The sequence below is a fragment of the Apium graveolens genome, chromosome 9 (assembly GCF_009905375.1).
Source record: "Apium graveolens cultivar Ventura chromosome 9, ASM990537v1, whole genome shotgun sequence".
NCBI lineage: Eukaryota > Viridiplantae > Streptophyta > Magnoliopsida > Apiales > Apiaceae > Apium > Apium graveolens.
Window position 1 is genome coordinate 250,999,496 of NC_133655.1, and position 24,088 is coordinate 251,023,583.

Genomic DNA, 24,088 nt, shown 5'->3' on the forward strand with positions numbered 1-24,088 from the left:
CCTGTTAAGTAAGATCTGAAAACTAAACATAAATCATATTAGCCATGACATTATCAAATATATCTAACAAATCATTTTTCAAAAGATGGAAGGATACCCAAATGATCAGGATGTTCAGAAACTGACCATTGTACGCTCCAAATTGTCAACCGAACCAAGAATACCTACTGGAGTCGCTTTCAAAGGTAAGCTCCAAAACCGACTGAATTGCCCAATCATATCTTTCCTTGAAGTTAGTCCGGAGCGGGAGCAACTTCTACAGCAAATTCAGACTAAACTCAATCACTTGGCTGGGGATACACGTAACTCGTACCTTGGGATTATCGGCTATCCACACGGTCCTCGGGTGGACCCGATAACCGTACAATCACATTTAGTAACATTTAATACCAAATAAAATATATGAAAAATATCTGGGACCATAAGGGATCATCGGGAACAAATAACACATAGCATTTAAAGTTTAAAAGGATCCCGGACTAAAATAATTTATATATTATTCACATATTATTTATTTAATATTTATAATATAATCAATAATTTTTCCTGGATATTACATCCTTCCCCCCTTAAAAGGATTCTTTCCTTAGAATCAAGCTACGAAAACATGTGAGGATACTCTTCGAGCATCTCACTCTCTAACTCCCAGGTTGACTCTTCAACCATAGGATTTTCCAGTACAACTTTTAAAATTGACGCTGACTTAATTCTCAACACTCTTTTCCACCAGTCTAATATTTCTACCGGTTGCTTAAGACAAGCCATCTCTAGTTGAAATTCTATTACATCATTCGAACCTGGGTAAAACTTCATAATCATAAACACATATAATATACTATAAATATGTTACATATGTGGCGGTACATCCAGCTCGCATGCAACCTTCCCCACGCGCCTCAAGATCACAAAAGAATCAACGTAAGGCAAACTAATATTTTTTTTTCATTAAGTCTAGTCAATCGTGCCCACAGAAACAGGTTCAACCTTACAGACCCGTCAATTTTATCTTTCTTGTCCTACCTGTTTAACCAGTATTTTTGCATTGGCGGTTCTGAGTGGCTAATAATTGCTCCTGAACAAGTTCGACATTCTTCTTAGTCTGCCGGATCAGTCCCACTACAAAATTCATCATAAGGTGCTCTCACTTCTATTTTGGGATGTTTAATGGTTGCAATAATCGACTTGGCTCCTGATGCTCTGCCTTGATCTTCTGTCACATATAGCATTTATTTGTCCTTTCTATAATTTATCTCTCCATGTCTAATTATCAAAAGTTTTCTTTTACACCTCGGTACCTTATCGTATTTCCGAAATAAAATAAATATCTCGGATTATGAGTGTCTTGTCAAATTGTTTCCTTGAGCTCAGCCACGTATGGTGCTCATATTCTGGAAGAAACTCTTAATATCTCTTTATCATCCTTTTGACTCCTAATCCCTTCTTCGGCTAAACTCTCCTTTTCATAGCTTATCACTTCTTCTCGACATCCGCGAATCCTTTTCGATAGTTCTGGTTGAAATGTCATCGTATCAATTACTTGAGTGGTAATTTTGAAACACGGATTTCAATTTCTAATTTCTCTAATTCTGTTATCAATTCTTCTAATGAAGTTGACATATTCACTCTTTTTTTCTACTCAAGGATCAACTATCACACTGGTTTCGTTCGTATAATAACTAGTCGTGTAGCTGTAGTCTTTAATCAATCCTAACTAGCTTCTACTGGCGCTACCAGCCAACCCTGCTCCCTAGTCACATCGATGTCTCCTACCGACTCAATAGAATGCTAAGCAACATGTGCTACCTCCTCCTCCACCGGAGCCATCTCATGATCTCCCTCGGGGTCAACCTACTGGTATGCGGGTCTTGAACGTACCGAACTACCCTCCCGGCTACGTCTCTAATCTGTAGTCTAATCCCTGACAACTTGGTCCTGAAGTAATAACAATAAAAAATAAACTCACATAATTACTAACTTAACATTCACAACATATACACCATCAAGATAACCCAAACCACATACGGCGGTCTCAACCCAAACTGTGCGTGAGTTACGCAAAGCTCTCGTTATCTTATTTGACCACAATACCTTGGCCCAGAACTCGACCAGATTAAAATATAAGCATCTACATATCGTAACAAGGCTTAATATCTCTACAAAATTAACAAACATTCACAACAACGACCACAAAATGTATTAACACTAGTTTTACAGCGAGGTCAAAATCAATTCAAACAAACATGAAGTATACATGGATAGACTCGAAAGAAGACGATCTACAACTCTATGCAAACAAAAGCAATGAAACAAATTTGGAATCAAAAGCCCCAATCTACCAAAAAATCATCGAAGAACAAAGAAATCGAAAGTTCGGATCCGATACCCTTTGATAAAATTGATGGATTATTCAGATAGAACTCGTTACCAGCTTCACAACTGTTACACACACACCTACTTTTGCTTTCCAGATCAAATAGAAACCACTGTTTGATCTTTTGAACTTCAAGAACAAACCTTAACCCTAATTCCCAATTTTTAAAGGATTAACCTAATTTTATAATAATTTTTCTGAAAAGTATATAATTGTTATTAATTAAAAACATATTTATAATTACTTTAAAATACCCCAAAATAACTTTAAAAAACCACTAAATAAAAATTAAGCCTTAATTATATCCTTAATTTCAAATAAATATCCCAAAAATAAATTTAAATGAGGTATAAATTTTAAACTATTATTATTAAACAAAAACAAAATTTATACCAACATTCCTCAAAAATTTTGAATTTTCCAAAAATGCAAAAATAAAATTTATTTGAAAGAACCTTAATTTATAAAAATAAAAATATAATTTTTGTGGGTTTTTGATTGCTGATAGGGGTCCGAACCAATGATTTTTCATAAAATGAAATATTTTCTAAATAATTGAGATATCCCGAAAATCAGTATAACACACTCCCCATTAGCGAAATTAAATGCATAACTCATACCTCGGGATTACCGGCTATCCAGACATCCTTTCGGTGGACCCCATAACTGTAAAATCACATTTAATAACATTTAATGTCAAATGAAATATACGAAAATGATCCCGGACCATACAGGATCATCGGGGACACATAACACATAGCATTCAAGTCTAAAACAACTCAAACTAAAAAAACAAATTTGCATTTAATATAACACAAATATATTTACGAAATTCCCGGTCCTTACATATTTGTATCCGAAAATGAATAAATATAATATATATATATATATGTGTGTGTGTGTGTATGTGTATGTGTGTACAGACACACATATAATTTAAAAAATATTCTACTAGTTTAATAATGTGTGTATATATTTTATATAATTATAAAAATACTATAAACATATATAAAAATATCACCTGAGTTTAATATTGTAAAGACAACAAAATTAGATTGAAAAGATAAATAAAAGAAATTAATTATTTAAAATATTTATTTATATTTAAATCACTTTAACTTATAACTTATTTTTGAAAAATTGATTTTAATATTTACCGTTTATTTTTCAATTTTTTTGAAATTTTAACATAAAGATAAAAAAAACTCATTAAACATCAGATTTAATGCAGATATTATCCGTATCTGGATTGTATATGCCGGATCCGGATTTGGATACAGTATTTAAATATTTTCGGATTCGGATACGGATACGAATTTTCGGATTCGTATTAATTGTTTGATAGCTCTACATGTAGCAACCAATATCCATTTTTAACTACGTCAATAGCTTCCATTCAATCCGAACAAACATCAACATTTCTCAGATTGAGACTATTTGATTCTAGGGCTTGGTTTATATGTAATATAACCTGAACGTCTATATCCAGAGCACATAAAGTACTACAAGGACTTGAGAAAGTGTAAATTAGAGTCCTTTCCTTGTTCTAAATATTTCCAATAGTACCGCCTAGAAAACTGTATGATGTATTACGTCCCCTAGCTCCGTCAACAGCACAAACTAGACCATATTGAAATCTTTTTGTTCTCTAGAAGTCACTGCTCATTTGGTTAAAATATGTCACTACTCCACCCTACGGATTAACTTTCCATAACGAATCACTGGCTAACGATACAACATTAGTAGCTTTATCCCATGCATTAGCTCTTGTGAAAATAAGAAGTACAAAAACCTCCTTCGATACCCTATTCTGACCAAAGGGCATCTCTTTTTTAGACAACCATGTTGTCCATGACGTAGCTGCAACCACTATGTCCAAACCTTGTCTAAAACAAATTCTTTTTCAATCTTAAGAAGTTAAGAGATTGAGAAATGCCTCATTAAGGTTGAATATCTAAAACAGCTCCATAAAGTTCCTATGTAATCCCATGCCCATCTGGTCAAAGTTAAGTTTTGCAAAACATGATCAAGAGTTTCTTCCTCTGATTACATTAGAGACACCAAAGGCGTAATAGTAGAAATTCAAATATTTAGGAATTTTCTAGTGGGCAGTGCCCTCCACTAGACTTTCCAGAGGAATATAATTATTTTTATAGAGAAAATCTACTCACAAACCCTATTATAAACATCCACATTCCTAGTAAGTTTTGATAATTCATCACTGAAAGATTTGGAAATGAGGCTTCATTTACTCGAAAATAGATAATATAAAGTATTTAGACATACTAAAACATTTTCTTATAATTTGTTTTTCGTCTTTGATTACATTGTCAGACTAAATTGTAATTGAAAATACGACTAAGGTCGATTGTTTCTATAGTAAATCCACTACAAAAAAATGGGTAAATACAACCGGAAAAAAATCGGTTGTATTTAGTTAAATTCGACCGTTTTTGGTTATATTTAGCTAAATACAACCGGTTTTTCGGCCGGTCGAAAATGCTCGAGTAATATTTAGCAGACCGGTTGTATTTATACTAAATACGACTGCTTAAATACGACCGATTAAATACAACCAGCTAAATACGACCGGTTAAATACAACTGTTCCCGGTCGAATTTAAATTTGCCAAATTTTGCTTTAAATTTCAAATTTTCATTTGAATTTAAAAAATCCCGCATAAAAAATCATGAAAATTTAAAAATCTCGCCTGAAAAGCTTAATTCGACTGCATATGCTTGTTTATTAAATTCAACCACTTTCGATGAAAAAATAATTTCTACTGTTTCCAGTAAATATACTATTTCAACTGTTTTTGGTCAATAATTATATTGAACTGATTTCGGTCGAATTAACATAACAAAAATCCAAAAAAAAATCCTGCTGTAAACCACCTCTAAAGAAAAAGCCAGATATTTTTCGTTCCAAATATCACAAAATAATAAAGAGAAACATTTAAAACTGTTGGCTTAAAACCATAAACTAATTAGTTTTAGTCATGTCCACCTAGTTTCGTCATCGTTAAACAACTAGCAAGTTTGATGACCATTAGTTACATGCCCGAGGAACTTAACAAAAGAGCTACATAGCTTTACAAAAGAGGAGCGGATATTCTAAAACCCAAAAGGTTCTGCAGTTCATGAAAAGCTGAGCAAATATTACCATATTATCGAGCTAATATACCAAAGCCTACATCAACGGGTAGTAACGTGCATCAAGGTCTTCATCTTCATCTTCATTTCCTCCTGGTACTTCATCCCCATTGTCTCCCGGCTCAGCCATCATAGTTTCCTACGTAAATATACCTGACTTGTTAGTAACTACAATTTCCACATATTAGCAATATTCAGCATTAACACATATACTAATTCTATTCACGGCATAAACTACACTAAAATGCAAGTACACTAAAAAGATTAACAATCCATTAATCAAAAGATTAACACTCCAACTGATATGACCATTTCATTCCGATCTTTTCAAATTCAAATGTTGCATTAGATGACAACTTTAATAAATCATTGGAACTAAAATACCACATACTAGCATACCACTTCATCTGCTTCAATTTAAAACAATAGATCTTGCAAATAAAATCATCAAATAAGCCACGTGTTAGCTATCCTACTAATAACTTCTAAAGGCAATATGTGCAATTATATTAGTATTAGGTTCCTTGGAAAGTGTGTATGATGCATGTGGTTCAGTACCATCACCTCGAATCCACAACTCTCGGTGTACACCTAAATCCTGACAATCGTTTCTTGACTTTGTATTATCTTTGGTCTTCTTTGCATCACCAAGAATTGTGTAGAAAATATTATCAAAGACATTCTTTTCTGTGTGCATAATGTCAATATTATGACGAAGGCTGAGTGTCTCCCAATATGGAAGCTCAAAAAATGGAGAAAAATGAGTCCAATTATGCTTCACCCCATAATCTCTCGGTTTTTTCTTATGTGACTTTCCCGGAGGGGGAAACTGTATATGCTCACACATCACCTTTGCACGGACCCCTGAATGTCGAGTACAAACTGATCGTGTCTCTACACTTCCAAACTTAGTACTCCTTCTTAGGGGATCATCCGGCTCCAAAAAATATCGAGCAGTGCCATAAAAACTTGTTTTGCCACCATATTTGAGTTGTTTACCTTTTACTTCTCCCATGCAAACTAGACATGATAACTTACCTTTGGTGGACCACCCGCTAAGCATGGCAAGTCCAGGAAAGTCACTAATCGTCCATAAAAGGGCTGCCTTCATTATAAAATTTGTACGTGTGAATATGTCATATGTTTCAACCCCAGTATTCCACAGCACTTTCAATTCATCAATCAAAGGCCTAAGATAAACATGCAAGTCTTTTGTTGGATCTGTCGGTCCGGGAATAAGAAGAGGCATGAACATATATGGAGCCTTTGTACACATAGACGGAGGAAGGTTGTACACAACAACCACCACAGGCCATACCGTATACTCCTTCGCGTGCTTGTCGCGAAATGGGTCAAATCCATCTGTAGAGAGCCCGAGTCTTACATTTCGAATCTCTTTTGAAAATCTTTGAAATCTCCGATCAAATTGTTTCCATTCATCTCCATCCGCTGGGTGACTTAATTCACCTTCGATTGCAATTCTATCGTGGTGCCGTCTCATACATTTTGCAGTAGTCTCGGCCATGAATAGACGCTGCAATCTCATAGTAATAGGAAAGTAACGCAAGATTTTTCGCGGAATCTTCTGTTTTTTTGGATCTTTCTGCTTCTGGTATCTGTCTCCATTACATATATCACACTTTGTCTTGTCACTATGTTCCTTGTAAAATAACATGCAATCATTTTCGCAAGCATCAATTTTCTCATACTCCATATGCAATCCTTTAATCATCTTTCGCATGGTATAGTACTTCTCGGGCAATTTATGATCATCAGGCAATACTAATCCAATGAGATGAAGTAAGTCATCAAAACCATTATTGCTGCAGTTATGCTTATTTTTCCACTCAAGCAACTTCATTGAGAACTCTAATATTGTAAAATTGACATTGTTTGGATAGATTGGTTCAGAAGCGGTGTTCACCATCTTGTAAAATGCTTTTGCTGTTTCGTTTGGTTCTTCCTCAGAATTCTCGCAATCTTTAAAATCATCATAATTATCATCATGAGCATCATACATGTCATCATCTCTGTATTTAGAACTCGTTCCAACCTCGACTTGTGACATATCTTTCTGCCCATGACAATCCCATCTAGTATACCATTGCATGATACCATGTCGATACAAATCAATTTTCACGGTACTAAGCTTCTTAAAGTACTTATTTCTACAATCTTGGCATGGACATCTTATAAGACCATTATCTTCTTTTTCACTATGTTCTATAGCAAATTTAATGAAATCATCCACACCGGCTTTATATTATTCCGTTAAATATTTTGACTCATTAAATCGGCTACGAGTAATCTAACAACGATCAGGTGCCATCTACAAATGCGCACATATACGTAATTATTAACCACTAACAATATCAACATATTACACTACACATTATGCTATTAATAAAAGATAATTACTTAATATTGATCAACAAATTTAACATATACAAAAGGTATGCAATTATACAAAAACAATTATATACAAAATTAGTAAAAGATAATTACTTAATTTTGATCAACAAATTTAACATATACAAAAGTATGAAATTATACAACAAACAATGATATACAAAATTTATAAAACACAAAAAGAAATGAAAATTAATAATTTTACTTACTTGATCATTAAGGATGATTACATGAATGTAAAATGGGTGGAAGAAAGGTGAAAAATGAGAGAAGAGGGAGAATTGCGGCCGTTGGAAAGCACAAGCAGTAGGGTTGCTAAAGTGGATATGCTAAATTTAACTGTTTTTAGTTGAAATAAGAAGCGGCTAAATTCAACTAGAAACGGTTGTATTTGCTAAATTCAACCGTTTTTAGTTAAAATAGGAAGAGGCTAAATTCAACTGGAAATGGCCGTATTTTTTATTTCCACTAAAACCGGTCGAATTTAACTTTCCACCAAAACCGGTTGTATTTATAAATACAACCGCCTGCGGTTGAATACATGAAAACAATCGAAAATAATTGAACTTATTTAAAAACCTTCAAAATTAATTATAATACATGGGATAAATATTTTAAAATAATTATTTTACTTTTCAGATTTTTTTAAGAAAATAATTTCAATTTTTTTAGCTACCAATTTGGCGCTAATAATCCCCCCCTCTGAAAATTCAAACAAGAAGAGAGGGAAAAAAAGTCCCGCCATTTCCAAATGCCAAATACAACGGATTCTGGTTCTATTTAGGAGTGCCAAACAATCCAAATGGTGGGATACTTCCCTCCAATTTTTTTGGCGGGGCTAAATTCAACGAAATCCGATAGTATTTAGGCGCGTCGACTATTTTCAACGGGCTGTGGTTGTATTTGATGGCGGTTGTATTTACGCGGTAGTATTTATTTCTAAATACGACCGCGTAAATACAACCGGATTTAAATATAACCGCTGGCAGTTGTATTTAGCCGCGCCTTTAATTATAACTAGATACAATTGGATTTAGTTCTGGTTGTATTTACGCAGTTGCATTTAACCTTATGTTCTTGTAGTGATCGTATCCTCGTTTAATAAGTATATTTATGATAATTGTTGTTCCGTTATTTCACGAAATTTATAGCTTATTCAGTAAAATTTATCATTTAATAATGTATTTTAATATTATCTCAGTCTCCTTTTACATGTTTATTTTTAAAAAAAAATAGATATGACAAAAAATTAGTAGCTCAAAAAATCTTCCTTTGAATACTCTTATTTATATATTGAAAATTGAGAATCCAACTAAATTTTAAAAGAATCAAATCTAAAATTCGAACTTTCAATGGAACACCTAAATTTTAAATTTGAATTTTAAATTCAAACCTTAAATTTTACTTTAATTTCAAGGAAACTCTTAATAATATGCTTTACCTATAATTCAAACTTTTTTCCTTTTATTCCGTTTTAAATGAAATTTTTAATTAGATGTCTCACTTATAAATTTGAATTATTCACTTCTTTGAAGTCGAAACCTATTCTACTTTAAATACAACTTTTAGTTATATATCTTTCATAAAAATTCAATTGTTCTCCTTCATAAATTCGTATACTTATTTTACATATGATAAAACTTTTAAATATATGTCAAAAACACATATTCTACCATAAATAAAATTTTTACATATGTATTTCTTATAGATTCAAACTTTTCTCGCATATAAATTCGAACTCTTCTTCTCTAGAAATTTGAATATCCCAAGTTTGAACTTTAAATTTTAAATTTGAACTTACTTCGGACATTAAATTTCATTCTAGTTTCAATGGAAATTTTAATTATATACCTTACATGTAAATTCAAACTTTTCTCATTTATAAATTCAAAAATCTATGTTAATTTTAATAAAATAATTAATTAAATGTCATCCTAATGATAAATTTAAACTATTTACCTGTTTAAATTTGAATACACATTTTATTTTCAATACAACTTTTAATTATATATCTTTCATTTAAATTTGAGTTTTTCTCCTTTATAAATTCGCACACGTACTGTATTTACAATATAATTTTTAATTATGACTTATAAATACCTGTTTTACTACAAATAAAACTTTTAATTTTATGTATTTTTTATCCATTCGAACTCTTTTCTTCTAAAAATTCAAATGCGTATTTTACTTATAATCTGTTAAATGATATTTCTTATTTTCAACTATCTAAATAATAAATTATTTATTACTAACAAACATTTTTCCATAAATTAGATTTATATTTATAATTCAAATATCTATTCTAGGAACATTTACTTATATGTCTTATTCATAAATTTGAATTTTTTTCCTCAATAAAATCAAACAGCTACTCTACTTCTAATTGAATTATATGTCTTGCATACAAATTCGAACTCTTCTCCTCAATAAATCAAACACCTATTCTACTTACAATTAAATTATATGTCTTACCTATAAATTCGAACACATATTATAATTTTAATATGTTAAAGACCATTTTTTTTGATTTTGATAGATATTTTATTATCAATATTTTAAATTACGAAATTATGGGAAAATTAGAAAAATAGATTGAAATAATATTAATTTATAATTCGAATATCTATTCTAGGAACATTTAGTTATATGACTTGTCCATAAATTCAATTTTTTTTCTCAATGAAATCAAATACCTACTCTACTTTTAATTGAATTAATGTCTTGTCTACAAATTCGAACTCTTCTACTCGATAAAATCAAACACTTATTCTACTTACAATTGAATTATATGTCTTGTCTATAAATTCGAACACTAGAATTCTAATATGTTAAAGACCATTATTTAGGTTTTGATATTGAAATTCAAAATTTTTAAGAAAATTAAAAAAATAGATTAGATAAACTTAGACCGCCATCTAATTAGATTAAAAATAGATTAGATAATCTATTTTTTTAAGAAAAAATTGATTAAAACAGATTAGGTAATGGTATTTTTTAAGAAAAATACCTTATTTGCAAATAAGATTAAATATTAAAATTCAAAATTTTTAAGAAAATTAAAAAAAAATAGATTAGATAATCTTAGACCGCCATCTAATCAGATTAAAAATAGATTAGATAATCTATTTGTTCTTAAAAAAATTAAGAAAAATAGATTAAAAATAAGGTATTTTTCGTAGAGTGCAAATATATATGTATATATATATATATAATTGATTAGGTTAGGTTCGATTTTGCTGTATTTTTCAGTTGTGTTATGATTTTGGAATTAAATATAATCAACTATATACTTCTATTTTATATTAGATCATTAAATATTAATTTTAAACAGTTAACATGATCCTCACTAATGAATCACGTCTCGCTAAACACAATTATTCTTATTGATCCGCTCTCTCACTAGAATTGAAACCCCAACTTTAACATATATTATGAATAATATTATTATAATTTTTTTCAGCAAAATCAAAATACAGTAAAGTACAATTTATAAATTTGAATCTTTTCCTACTCAACTTTCTATTATATAATTTTAAATACTTTTTATTTTTTGAATTTATTATATAAAGTTCAAATTATATTTTTCTATTTGAACCAAAATTTTCTTTTCCTATATATTTAAACGTTTTTTGCAGTTTAAATATGTTAAAGATTATTTTAAAATTTAAAATTAGATGATATTAGAGGCACTTAAATTTCTTTCTTTATATACGGACCCTTCTCCTCCTTTATTAGTTAGAACACTTACAGTATATTAAAAGATATATTTGAACCCTCTTCTTCATAAATTAAAATACTTATTCTATTTATAATATGTTAAACATATTTGAACTTCTCTGATTTATAAATTAGGCTACCTTCTTTATAAATTTGAACCACTTTTCTTTATACATTTGAATAACTATTCTACTTCAAATATGTTAAAAGATATTTTAATTATTGATATTTAAAATTATAAATAATAAAATTTTAAAAAAATTAGAAAAATAGACTTAGACGATCTAAGAGTTGTCATCTAACCTTCTGTGTCCCCAACAGTATAATATTAATTCTTTAAATATTTTTAATTATATTTTAAGAAAAAAATTTCTACTTAAAATATGTTAAAAATATAATTCGAATATGCGCTCCTTTTTATAAATCTGAAATTTTATTCTTCATAAATTATGATACATTCTTTCTTTATAATTATGAATATTTAATTTCTCCTTTATAAATTATAATAGGGTACACAAAATGACTGAAGTTCTATATATTTGAGAATGTTCTAACTTGGAAACATCTCCCTTGCTCGTGTATTGAGGATATATAAATGGTAATTGATTAAATACAATTGTAAATAAAATATAGTATATTTTTAAGAACTTTTGATTTGAAAAACTAACCTAAATTACTGATGAGAGTCGATAGTCATTCATAACTTTTATTCATCCTTTATCGTCTCATCCTTCCATTAAATCCACATATGTTCTATCCATATTTTCATCCAGTTTCCTTCATTTCTGAAACTCGGGAGAAATTATATAAAATAATTAAAAAATAAGAAAGTGGGATTGGTCACTGTAGAGGACCCCCTACTTCAGTTCACACAGTGCTCGTCTAATACTAAAATGTTACAAATTAAATTGACCAAGTCATTTTACACGGTTCAAAGTAACAATTGGACTCTCAATGTCACCTCTCATATATGTTGGCATGTCACGAGGGAAGCAAATCAGTATACTGATATTATTTTTCATATGGGATTTTTCCTAAATCATGGAATCTCCATTTTTAAGAGTTCTCCAAATAATTTAAGCTCATTACTAATTCAGGACATGAACAGTTTTTTTACAATTGCAACAAGCTACTTGTGTAAATTGTTAAATTTATCCAATAATATGTTTCCTTTCCAATGTGCTCAAAAATAAATATTTAAATTAAATAGCATATAATAAAATAATTTATTTGTAATTTAGCAAAAGAAAAAAAATATGTGTACTTGAAATATGAAAATATTGATTATTATATAATATTTGATTTAACGGTTCTCATTCCGACATAAAAAAATCAGAAAAATTAACAGTTCTCATCTTATTTTTAAAGATCCAGCATTTGTTATTTTGTTTAAAAACTAAAACTAAGAATTACAGATTACAAAATATCTCAACATATAGACATAGATTGGTGATATTAGTACAGATATTTTCTTAAAATTTTAGATTACTCAGAGAAGATCGAGCAATGAAGTGAGCCAATATGGGATAAAATTGTTGAGAAGTGAATTAATTTGTAATTTTAAAGATTGAGTGTATTTGGGAGGAGGTCCTAGAAACCAGTCAGATTAGCATTTATGACTATATAAGTTCTATGTATTAAGAGTCTCTAGAAATATAAGAATTCCAGGAATATTGAAAGTTATACAACTCTCTAGAATAATCTTATGCAAGTATAAATTCATGTATCCCGTAAGAAAAATTAAGAGCATAAATAAAATATTTGCAAGAGCAGTAGCTTTGCAAGTTCTCTGTAAGTCCTCATATAAACTTTCCAACAAATAAAAATCCAGAGCTATATTACATTCGGAACACCCCAAATTTCGTACACTCTGGTGCACGGTTAGTGGAAGCAGATAAGCAGAGTCCTAATACTTTCCGAGTCTCTGCAGGATCAATGATGCCATCATCCCAAAGTCTTGCTGTGGAATAATAAGCATTGCCTTCTTTTTCATATGCCTCTACAACTTTGGCCTTAAAGTTCTCTTCCTCTTCGTTTGTCCCCTGCAAAGAATGTCCCATGTGTAAGACAACACACATAGTACATGATGTTCAAGTTCAGAAGAAATAGTATTCGTGTACAGGCTGAATTGAGCGTTCTATTTGGAAGAAGAGAAACAGAACTGTATGAGGATACCTGAATTCCCCTTTTCTTCTTGTTGCTCCGTTCTACTTGAGTCAACACACCAGCAGCCTATAAAGCAAAGAGTAATCATATGAAGCAGGCAAATACGAAAGGGTGGATAAAGTGCATAATAATTTGGTACTCTAGATAAATTAGGTGGTAGAATGGGATACAAACATAAACCTTTTTTTTTCAATATTTGCAATTTTCCGTTGATAAAATTGAATAATGCAAACATCTTTATCTTTCGTGGAAGGGAGTGGTTAGATAGATCAACTTATAACAGTAAAAATCTGAAATATTTTCTGCTTGTCCATGCCTCAGTGTTTTCACGGAATCATGGTTATATATCTGTACGACACTGATGACTATCACTGGCTGCCATATAAAATTTGTGGATGATAGGGCCTAAGAATAGTATTGCAATTAATTACTCAGCGACCAAAAAAGCATTGAAAGACAATTCCAAGAACTTCTTATACATAAAATCTTCATAACAATGAAACTTGATGGAGAGTCTATACTATGTTGTGTTAGTCTGTTAGAGCATCTCCAATAGGGGTTCCCAGAGTTGACCGGGCAAGGCACTCTTGGTTGCCTAGTGCCTATCTATTGGATTGGGTGGGTGGCCAATAGGGAGGTTATATTTTTAAAGTTGACATAGAATTGAGTTAAAATAAAAAATTAATATATAAGACGTGGCAAGGGTTGGCAACTATATTGGTAACCCCTATTGGAGATGCTCTTAGATGAAAACAGCCAAAACATGTCAATTACAATGAAAAGATTAAAAAGCTATGCTACTATTGGCATGCCATTGCATTAGAATGCTGGATCACTATAGGGGCTCACTGAGCAATCATACAGGAACCTACATGATAAAGAGTGTACTTGTAATTTTATCATTTCAGAAAACATTATAATTCTATTGCAGTAATGTCTTTGACATTTATGATTTATCTATGCTAGAACAATAAGAACCCCAAAAAAGATTGTGGATTTTTCCCGTATATACTGTAACTTTGCATGGCTTCAAAATTAAAGTATCACATATATAAATCCGTCGTGCATAAATTAGACTTTAATTTGAGCAATTACCTGAGCACCCCCCATCACAGATATTTTGGCATTTGGCCAAAAGAACATAAAGTCAGGACTATATGGACGACCACACATTGCATAGTTACCAGCACTGAAACTTCCACCAACAACTATGGTAATTTTGGGAACCTGTCGCAGATATTATTTAAAAAAAAGGATTAAAATACGTTTTCCTATATTGCATAAATTAAATTGTCATACGAGCCACAAAATAAATGAATAAATAATTGACGAGTAACAAAATCACATATAATGTAACAAAACTACTAGTTATGCATTCCGAACTATAGATAGATAATTAGATACATCTTGCAAATTAAACTTAAAGTAAATGAATATTACTTACAATAGAACTACAAGCAGTAGCATACTATTATACTAATAAATAGGATAGTTTAACATCCATTAACTTACCTTTGCACAAGAAACAGCCATCACCATTTTTGCCCCAGCTTTAGCTATACCACCTGCCTCTGATTTTGAGCCAACCTACCAGATGATGACGATGTCCTTTCTCATAAATAAAAAGTTTTGCTATATCTCTTTAAATGATATGTACTTGCAAGATAAGGAGAGTAGGCATGCTGTTAAAAACAGCTGATACAATATATAGAAAGATAACTAGATACAAATCATATTTTCAAGGGCAGCAAAAAAAATTAAATTCCTCGATAAATTCCGACTTGAATTAAAATCTCATGCAAAAACAAATCACTAAAGTCTGAAATTAAGTTCCCAATTCCAATAATCTGAAATATATCGGCAGTAGCTAAATCAGAAACTCAGGTGAAATACATATAAAAAAACATATGTATAATTTAAAAGTATACCGATGAGTAAACATTTGAGAAAATTAAATATTTACAGAAAGACTACAACACCGATAATCATCAAATATGATGTAAACAATACATAACTCTATGCTCTATAACAGTTCTACATCTATAATTTAAAAAATTATATTCATCAAGTATATAGAGGTTCTATTATGTTTATGTACGCTAAGAAACAAACGTTTCTAAACACAAGCTTCACAGGATATTGGCCATGTGTTTCAAGAGGTTGAATAAAAAATCTGATTTGTCTACATTGCTTCCAAAATTTATCCTTGGAGAAGTTACCAATTCTTAATCAGATATTCAGATTGCACTTTCAACAAACAATATTTTGTACTAAGAGGATCATCAACATCGATTAACGAAATATACGATATAGATTAAATAATTCACTAAAACGTAACATTCATATAAATTTTCGAACTCCAGGAAATACTAATGACAATGAAGATCAATCATGTAGAGAGGATGGCTTTGAATTTATCAAATCATCTGGTTCTTGTGTTACAAGTAATAGCCAAACATAGTAATGCACAATGTAGCCATAATCAAGAAGGCAGAAAGGAACAATAGTTGGATTGCATACCATAAACCCGGTAATGTTTTGTAGAAAGATCAAAGGAATATTACGTTGAGTACATAATTCAATAAAATGGGCTCCTTTTAGAGCAGATTCATTGAACAGAACTCCATTATTTCCGATTATTCCTACAGGGTTTCCATGAATTCTAGCAAAGCCTGTGACAAGTGTCTGCAAAAGCACAACATATATTATATACTGTGAGGTATCAAATTACGATACAGTTATGAACAAACATGGATGTTTGAATATAAAAACTCATAAGCTGTTTAAAATAACTAAATAAGTGGCTATCACTTGTCCCCAGACTTACGAATCACCTTAAAATAAGACTGCTTGACCAATTATTATTAATTTTAGCCCCTTCATCTTTTTCCCACAAAATTTAATACTTCATCAGTCATATCTCTTGTTAAAACATGTCCCATGCCCATCATTTCCCTTTAAAGTACAATTCACAATATATTTACAGATTAACAGTACCCAGATAAGTTCAATTAACTTACTTCAACTTAATTTTTGAGATACAAGTCAAATTGATGCCAAACACTTTCAACTAAGTTATATATAGCAAGTTCATATGACTTAAAACTACTTATAAACTGATTTGCAGAAGTGCTACAAACAATTTAACCTATCCTTTCTAATATTTATTAAAGCGCATGTAAAAAGACACACACACACACACACAAAAAGATTCAAGAGATTATATTGCCCTCACAGTTCCATACAGTTTCTTGAACTCATCAAATTCACTTCCATCAACTGTACGAGCAATAATAGATCGAATGTCAAATGACTGTTTGAGATCTGTTGGTGCAATGGACCGAAGCTCTTCTATGTCATACAACGGCTCTTTGTAATCAGGACTATATGTCTTGATCCATCTTCCATCTTCTGATTTGCAGCCATGTGCAAGTTCTTAATGATGTTCCTACCTATGCTAAGTGTGTGCAGTTCATCTGCATAATTGGCATAACACTTCTATATCAAAAAGTGTTAACAGGAGAAATAGCTTACATCCATTTACTTTTTATTTCCCTATTACAGCAAAACGTCATTTATCTATTACAAAATAATAGTGGTGACTATTTTTATCTTTTTTTTCCAAGTGATTGTAAGTATAGGTCTGTGACCATTAATTATATACTTTAGCATCCCCATAAGTACCAAAGAAATGGATACATGAGTATTGTTCCGAACAAACTAGGGGTTTAATTCAGTATCAGGTACCCCGACTCTTCATTTTGCTACAATTTACATTGTCGCGACACTTGGACACTTACTTTAAGCCAAAAAAAATTGTATATCATGCCAAAAGCTTGATTAAGGTAAAAGACAATAGTTAGCTCACTCCATTCCAGCATTTCAAAGGGAAGTTTCAGCTCATAATGAAGATCATCATTTCAAGGGCCATAACATTATAAAACAGATATAACCTTTGGGGTTACCTTGGGCGAAATAGTCTGCAACACCTGATGTCTTGCAATGCACTGTTGCACCTCCTAAATCTTCAGCTGAAATTTCTTCTCCAGTAGAAGCCTGCCAAATAATTTCTAAATTTTTTAACTCACTGGTGTACAGTAAAAATTTGCAGAAGGTGATAAGTCACGTAAAGGATATAATCATCTAGATATGTATCAACAGGCCACTTCATTTTGTGTACTTTTTGGATCCACGTTCAAAAAAGAGATCACAATGCTTCAGTAGAATAGATGTTAAGGTTACTGAGGCATTTTTAGACACCAGAGTGTCCCGAACTAAATTTAATATCTTGGTATGAATTTGCTGAAATGTGATATGCCACATAAAGACACCAAATTTAATGATAAAATATGATGTATACTTATCCGTACTATTCGCCGAACTGCAAAATACACTAACCCCCTCACCCTAGCGAGGTAAGGCGTTAGGCCCCTTTATTCACATTAAAAAAAAAAAAAAAAAACTGCAGCGAGTACACTGCAGCATACCATTTCCGGATACAGGGACCAAGTTCACACTTCAGAAGCTACATAGAGGAGCTACCAGATCACTATCTAATGTAATAATAATGACGGAAACATCAAGTGTACCAAGAACTAGTTAACTAGTTTGAGTAACTTGTAACAAGGTTATATCAATTTACAAAAAGGGAAAGAAACTTCATCTATGTCAGCTTGGAATATACAGTGACTTGCGAGGTATGTGTTGTTAGTTGTTGAACATCGCGATCCACAAGATCAAAATTCTAGACCACTATTTAGTTGAACGGAAAACGATGGTCGGCCTACGCTGCTAAGAGGAGTTTCGGCTCTCACAACTATACCTGATGACCCAACATTTCCATTCCACTTGGACCTGCCGAGCTACATGAAAAACAAAAATCACATGTAAGACTAAAGTCTGCACAGATTTATTTTAAGTAGTGAAACAAGGTAATCAGCTATATAGGCCAAGAAGACCAAATGAGAAAGCATGAAATGTTTTAAGGAGTTTTGCCTAAACCGATGTTATTAAAATGATTTTGTTAGTCAAGTTTAAGGAGCATGCAATGTGTGCTACTGGTGCCTGGTTACTTTAAAAAACTGTCCAGGCGCTAGCACTCGGTGAAAGGCAGATATGTTGAAAGTGGATATGAAGCTATATTCAGGAGCTAAGAATGGGGTGCTAACAAAAAGATCCATTTAGAAGGGTCTACCTACCCTGCTCTTTAAACAACTGCAGGGACGTTTTTAATGGTGTTTGGGGCAGTTAAGATTTGAAGAGAAACTCCTAGTAAAATTGACGGCCTTATCTTTAGGTGTCATTAAATTATAGCACTCTTTGCTTAATTATCAGAATGAGGAAAGCTGCAAACTTATCAAATTCAATTTTTACTTAAAACAACTAAGTATGAAAAGATTAAACTGAATGTGGACAATATCCTGTACTTGACAAATTTGTAAATATGTTGCTAAAAAGAAGAGGCTGCACTCTCGAAGTAACAAATTCTACTTCTATAGAGTCAACAGAAGACAAATATCAAGGACGAGACAAATATTAAAGGAATCAAATGCATCATGAAATATTAGAATAAACAGCCCAGGTGCTTCACATTTGTGTGTTCTGACTAATTGTCAAGTTCAATTTTTAGACTGTATTAGGTAATTTTTAGACCAAATTAAGTGCTTTACAGATACATATAACTTGTCTCCATGACCATATACATAAAGGTTATTTACCACTGACACAGAAATACTTACAGATACGGATGCATATGCAGAAGGATGTGTTGGTAAAGCACACCCACAAAGAAGACTAAGTTCTTCCCTCACTGAATGTACAATTTCTGCTCGGACACCAGGATTGCTTCCACCAAAAGTTGGGTTTAAACTGATTTTGTACAAGAACAAGGAATAACAACTAAAGTAAGGCAGGAAAATATGATAATTAAACTAGAGAATACATAGGTAAAAAAATTATAACTCTAACTCCAAATATAACTATTTATAATTTAATTCAATAGAATAATCATGCTTCTAGAAAAGGTTGTGGTGGAAAAACAAACTTATACATTTAAGCTAAACAAGGACTTCACCTGACTTGGACAGATGGTCTAACCATAAGACCAGATCTCTTCAAAGATAAAGCTTGATCAAGACCCACTGTAAATGATCTGTCAGGCCATTGCACTGTTGGTGTGATTCGTGTTCCCCATTTGTTCTGTTTAGATATGCAGTGTTTAGGATTACAGATTTAACTTGAAAAAATAATTTTACTTGCAAAACCTAAATAGTATAAAACACTACAAATATCCCAAAGTAATCATATGATGTGTTAAAGTTTCCAGTTTACCTTGCGCGAGTAGCTAAACTTCATCTCTCCTGGATATTGACCCTGTGCTTGAAGTAAACCCCCACGGAAAGGTAGAAAAGCACTTGTAGATAACCCTTCACCAGATGTGTACGTAAATTGGCCATTGGGATGCTGCAAATCAATGAACGGCTGTGGCCATGGGAGAAGGAACGTGAAAGAATGTAAGAAAGCCCCCTTAAAACACTACCAATAACTTTATTAATTAGCCCAAAGCAGTGAGCCACAAAATATTCATGCATTGTGGAGATAGGTGACATAAAGGGTCATAGATATTAAAATTCGATGAAGTTTGCCAAAGCTAAAGCTCATTAGTTTTTATCTTTTTACGTTTTTTCAGGCTTTCGCTACAGACAACGTCTTAAGAACCCGGAGTTCTTATATTTTTATAAATCTCTGTAACATCGAGTGATGAGGAGAACCTGCTGACAGTAAAGGGTTTTGTTTGTCTCCTAACTTAATTAAGATCTACTTCATCGGATATTTCTTTTTGTAGACGGGGCATTTAAAAAAAACAAAAAATTGCAATGATCTTCACATATATAAATTTATCACAAGGCATAGGCTATTCTCCAATTTGTAAATTAAAATAAGAAAATTTTAAGGCCGTGATCGAATGGCAAGCCTTAACAATTCCACTGTATAATAAAGATATATAGTACTGACCATGGAAACAAGGTTAAAGGAAACATGGTCAAAGGTAATCATACACTAAAATCGGTGCGTACTAACTCAAACGCCATCCGGCCTTCAAAACCGCGTTTGGGTTGCAGTTTGCAAACATAGCTGCCTTGACTGCTAAATCCAATAAATGACCACTCATTTTACCTCTCTAGTATTGGTGGTCTTGACAGCCGAAAACAGATCTAAGTATTAAAATTAGGAAGGTGCTTTGTGTGGTCCCTCTTAATCCAAGGAATGCTCCGCCATTGTAGTAGTCGTCATCCCTTGGATCAGACAAGCTGTTAAAGCTGGGAAGTGGAGGCATTATGTGTTGGGGCATGCTAAATGCCTGAGGTGTTGTTAACTATGTCTACAAACAAATTTTAAGTGATACAAACTATATAAGCTATAAAAACTCCAGAAAGTGCCAGCTAAAAAAAAAATTCTGTCTTGGAATGTGAAACTTACACATGCTAATGGGTTGAGACAAATGAGAGACATCATGGAGCAACTCCTATTCTTCGACCACACAGCAGGGCAGATAGTATGCATTCCATTCTGCCAGAAATTAATTTGAGGAATTAAGAGTAAGTACTAATCACTTGACAAACATTCCACCATAAAATACTTTTGGACAAGTTTAGAATATCTAAAATTGACATATCCAATCAATTTAGATTTTTTGATAATCAGATAGTTTCAGCTCAAACTTGTATGTTTCAAAGTTTATTGTAAAAGACCTGAGCACAGAAATAAAGGCTTTCATTTCATGTACTCTATACTTATTGATGTAATACACTTGTTGACCTTGTAAATTTAATATTTCTCCTAATTAATATCTTGTTTTAAGTTTTTTAATTCTTCCGGAACTCATAAATGCTCCCCAACCATCACAATCACCTAGAACAAATTTTAAAAATATATAATAATAGTAAAAATAACACCTGACAGTTGACCCATATTCAATATTACTATACACAATTTGAGGAATGTAAGAAGATCTAGAATGTGTGTGTATAGTTTATACTAAAGCAAAATATTGGTTGCTAGAAATAACAAGAGATGTATGACCGAAGGAAAAAAAAATTAACATTTAAATCAAAAGAAAGCAAGTTGAACAATGTTTTTCGACGCAAATATAAACAGGCAGCTTGAATCAAAAAAAATGTGGAAGTTATCATACCTTCCTATCATATCCGTACCAAAGCAAGTGCTGACTGGAGAAATGAACCGGCAAAAGAAAAGTAGCATCACGAATGTAAAGTATCGGACCAAGCTGGACAAGGAGGGATGATGAATCTTCACTTCCCGAAGAGTCGCTTCCGGTTGATGCTTCCACCCTCCACAAATCCGATCCTGCAGATAAAGAACGTTGGACTTTACGCCTTCTACTGTCATATGTTGACGTAATGTTCAGGCTCCACAGCAATGTAAATTACTCACATTCAGTAACAAACATAATGAAACAGATATACCGTGCACTAACAAGCAGTAGAAACAACTAATAGTTTTGTTACTTTGCCCTTCAAGTACTGCTGTCCTATGGTTTAGGTCAACCTGGTTTATGCAGTATAGACATCATATAACTTTTAAATTTATAATTGAAAGTCCTGTCAATTGTTGACAATACTTATTTGACAGAAGTGGCAGCCTAGTGAAAAGGTCATTGCTGATTTAGATTACTAAAGAAATAGTGTACTTGCTTCGAAATATTACAACGACAAGGTCGTTGCTAATTTAGATTATTAAAGAAATAGTGTGCTGGCTTCGAAATATTATAACAACATACATAAAGGGTTCGAAAGGTACAAATTCATAAAACAGTCTTATTTTATATCTTAAGAAGTATGAGCAAGACTTTTACTATGTCCTACATAACATAAAGAATCAAAAATTAAAACAAGCAGATATGATTCTAATCCTACTAAAAATTTATTCATCTGATTCTAGTTAAACAAAAAAACCTTAAACAATCTTATTCAAATAACTCAATCAACAACATTATACCTGTCGCTTATCAACAAATCCCGAATCATCCAAATTAAAACCCGAACCCCCTTCTTCAACCGAACCCTCTAAACTCCGCCCACCCGTCTCAACAAACCCAAAATCCCTAAACCGCTTAGCCAACGATCCAATATCCTCTCGAACTCTCCACATTCGTATCCCCCTCCAATCGCAACGAATTCACCACACCACCATCCTTCTTCTTAAAAGGCAATGGGAATACCCTAACAAACTCCTGCACAACCGAAATCATTCCCAGCCTTCCCTAATTTACTTCCAACAACATCAATTGCGGAAACGCAATTATTCGAGATATTAAAATCCTTGACAAAATTATGCAACAGGACTAGGCCATGAAAACGAAGGTGGAGTAATGTAAGAAGGAATCAAACCGTTAAAACCCTTGGTGAACCAGTCCGGGTTGATTAAACCGGTGAAACCTTGCGCGAACCGGAGATATAATGCTTGTGCTATTTAAATTACTAATTTCCAATGACTATTTCCCTGGGGATGTGTGAAAATGTAACATTCTGAAAATAGCTTTGATCAGGTGCATCCATTTTAAGTAACTCACGAACAAATGTGAAGGAAGAACAAACAATTTTTTAATGCAATTACTTCAACATAAGAATACATGAAAACCTTTATTCGAAAAAGCACCAAAGTAGGCCAAGCACAAGAAGACAACAACATAAGATTCAGATTCAGAATACATGAAAGGCACCAGAGTAACATTCAAAAACATTTATTCAAAAACAATAAGAATGGTCCAGTTAAGGCAAGTAGCCCTCAGAGTTCAGAAGTGAAAGAAGTCTGACTACGATTTTGTCATCGTTAACCTTAATACCAACCTTAATACCATCTGGGTTTTCCATCACACTTGTTAGGACTTTGGCGAGGTTTACTCCTTCATGACATATAAAATGCATGTCTCTAGGAATTCCACCATCTTCCTCATCCTTGTGTATAAAATCATCGGTGTCCTTCTCCCACCATTCAATGATGGAAAAGAAAAAGTTGTTCATCACAAGCCCCGAGAGCGGCTTCAGAGATGGGACATTCAAATTAATAACAGAACCAGACCTATCACGTGCCACGACTTGCTCAAGGTTGCTTCTGGTACAATTTCTCAACTCAACTAGCTGATCATTCTCCAGAGTCAACATCCCCCTATTATTTAAGTCTGTAACCACAACTCTTTGAAGATATTTGTGGTCCTTAATTAAGGACACCAGCATGTGATGAAGGCAAATCA

The 24,088-nt window shown here is 32.3% G+C and overlaps 2 protein-coding genes and 1 pseudogene across 2 annotated transcripts; all 3 read right to left on the reverse strand.

Moving 5' to 3' along the window:
* Positions 1 to 5,998: 5,998 nt before the first annotated feature.
* Positions 5,999 to 7,633, reverse strand: LOC141686153 (uncharacterized). Its single transcript, XM_074491207.1, has one exon. The coding sequence runs from the start codon at positions 7,631 to 7,633 to the stop codon at positions 5,999 to 6,001; it is 1,635 nt and encodes a 544-aa protein (XP_074347308.1).
* Positions 7,634 to 13,363: 5,730 nt separating this feature from the next.
* Positions 13,364 to 20,013, reverse strand: LOC141683321 (methylcrotonoyl-CoA carboxylase beta chain, mitochondrial-like; annotated as a pseudogene).
* Positions 19,885 to 22,986, reverse strand: LOC141686154 (uncharacterized). The gene is made up of 6 exons (XM_074491208.1): positions 22,834 to 22,986; positions 22,302 to 22,383; positions 22,010 to 22,182; positions 21,295 to 21,384; positions 20,146 to 20,295; positions 19,885 to 20,013 (listed from the first exon to the last, which is right to left on the reverse strand). The coding sequence occupies exons 1-6, from the start codon at positions 22,984 to 22,986 to the stop codon at positions 19,885 to 19,887; spliced, it is 777 nt and encodes a 258-aa protein (XP_074347309.1).
* Between the last annotated feature and the right edge of the window lie 1,102 nt (positions 22,987 to 24,088).

Coding starts and splice junctions, on each gene's coding strand:
- LOC141686153 (XM_074491207.1), bottom strand. CDS start 7,633: ATGCAATGGTATACTAGATGGGATTGTCATGGGCAGAAAGATATGTCA.
- LOC141686154 (XM_074491208.1), bottom strand. CDS start 22,986: ATGTGGAGAGTTCGAGAGGATATTGGATCGTTGGCTAAGCGGTTTAGG. Junction 22,183..22,301: donor CTACTGCTTGTTAGTGCACG/GTATATCTGTTT, acceptor CTTTATCTGCAG/GATCGGATTTGTGGAGGGTG. Junction 21,385..22,009: donor GGTACGGATATGATAGGAAG/GTATGATAACTT, acceptor AATTTCTGGCAG/AATGGAATGCATACTATCTG.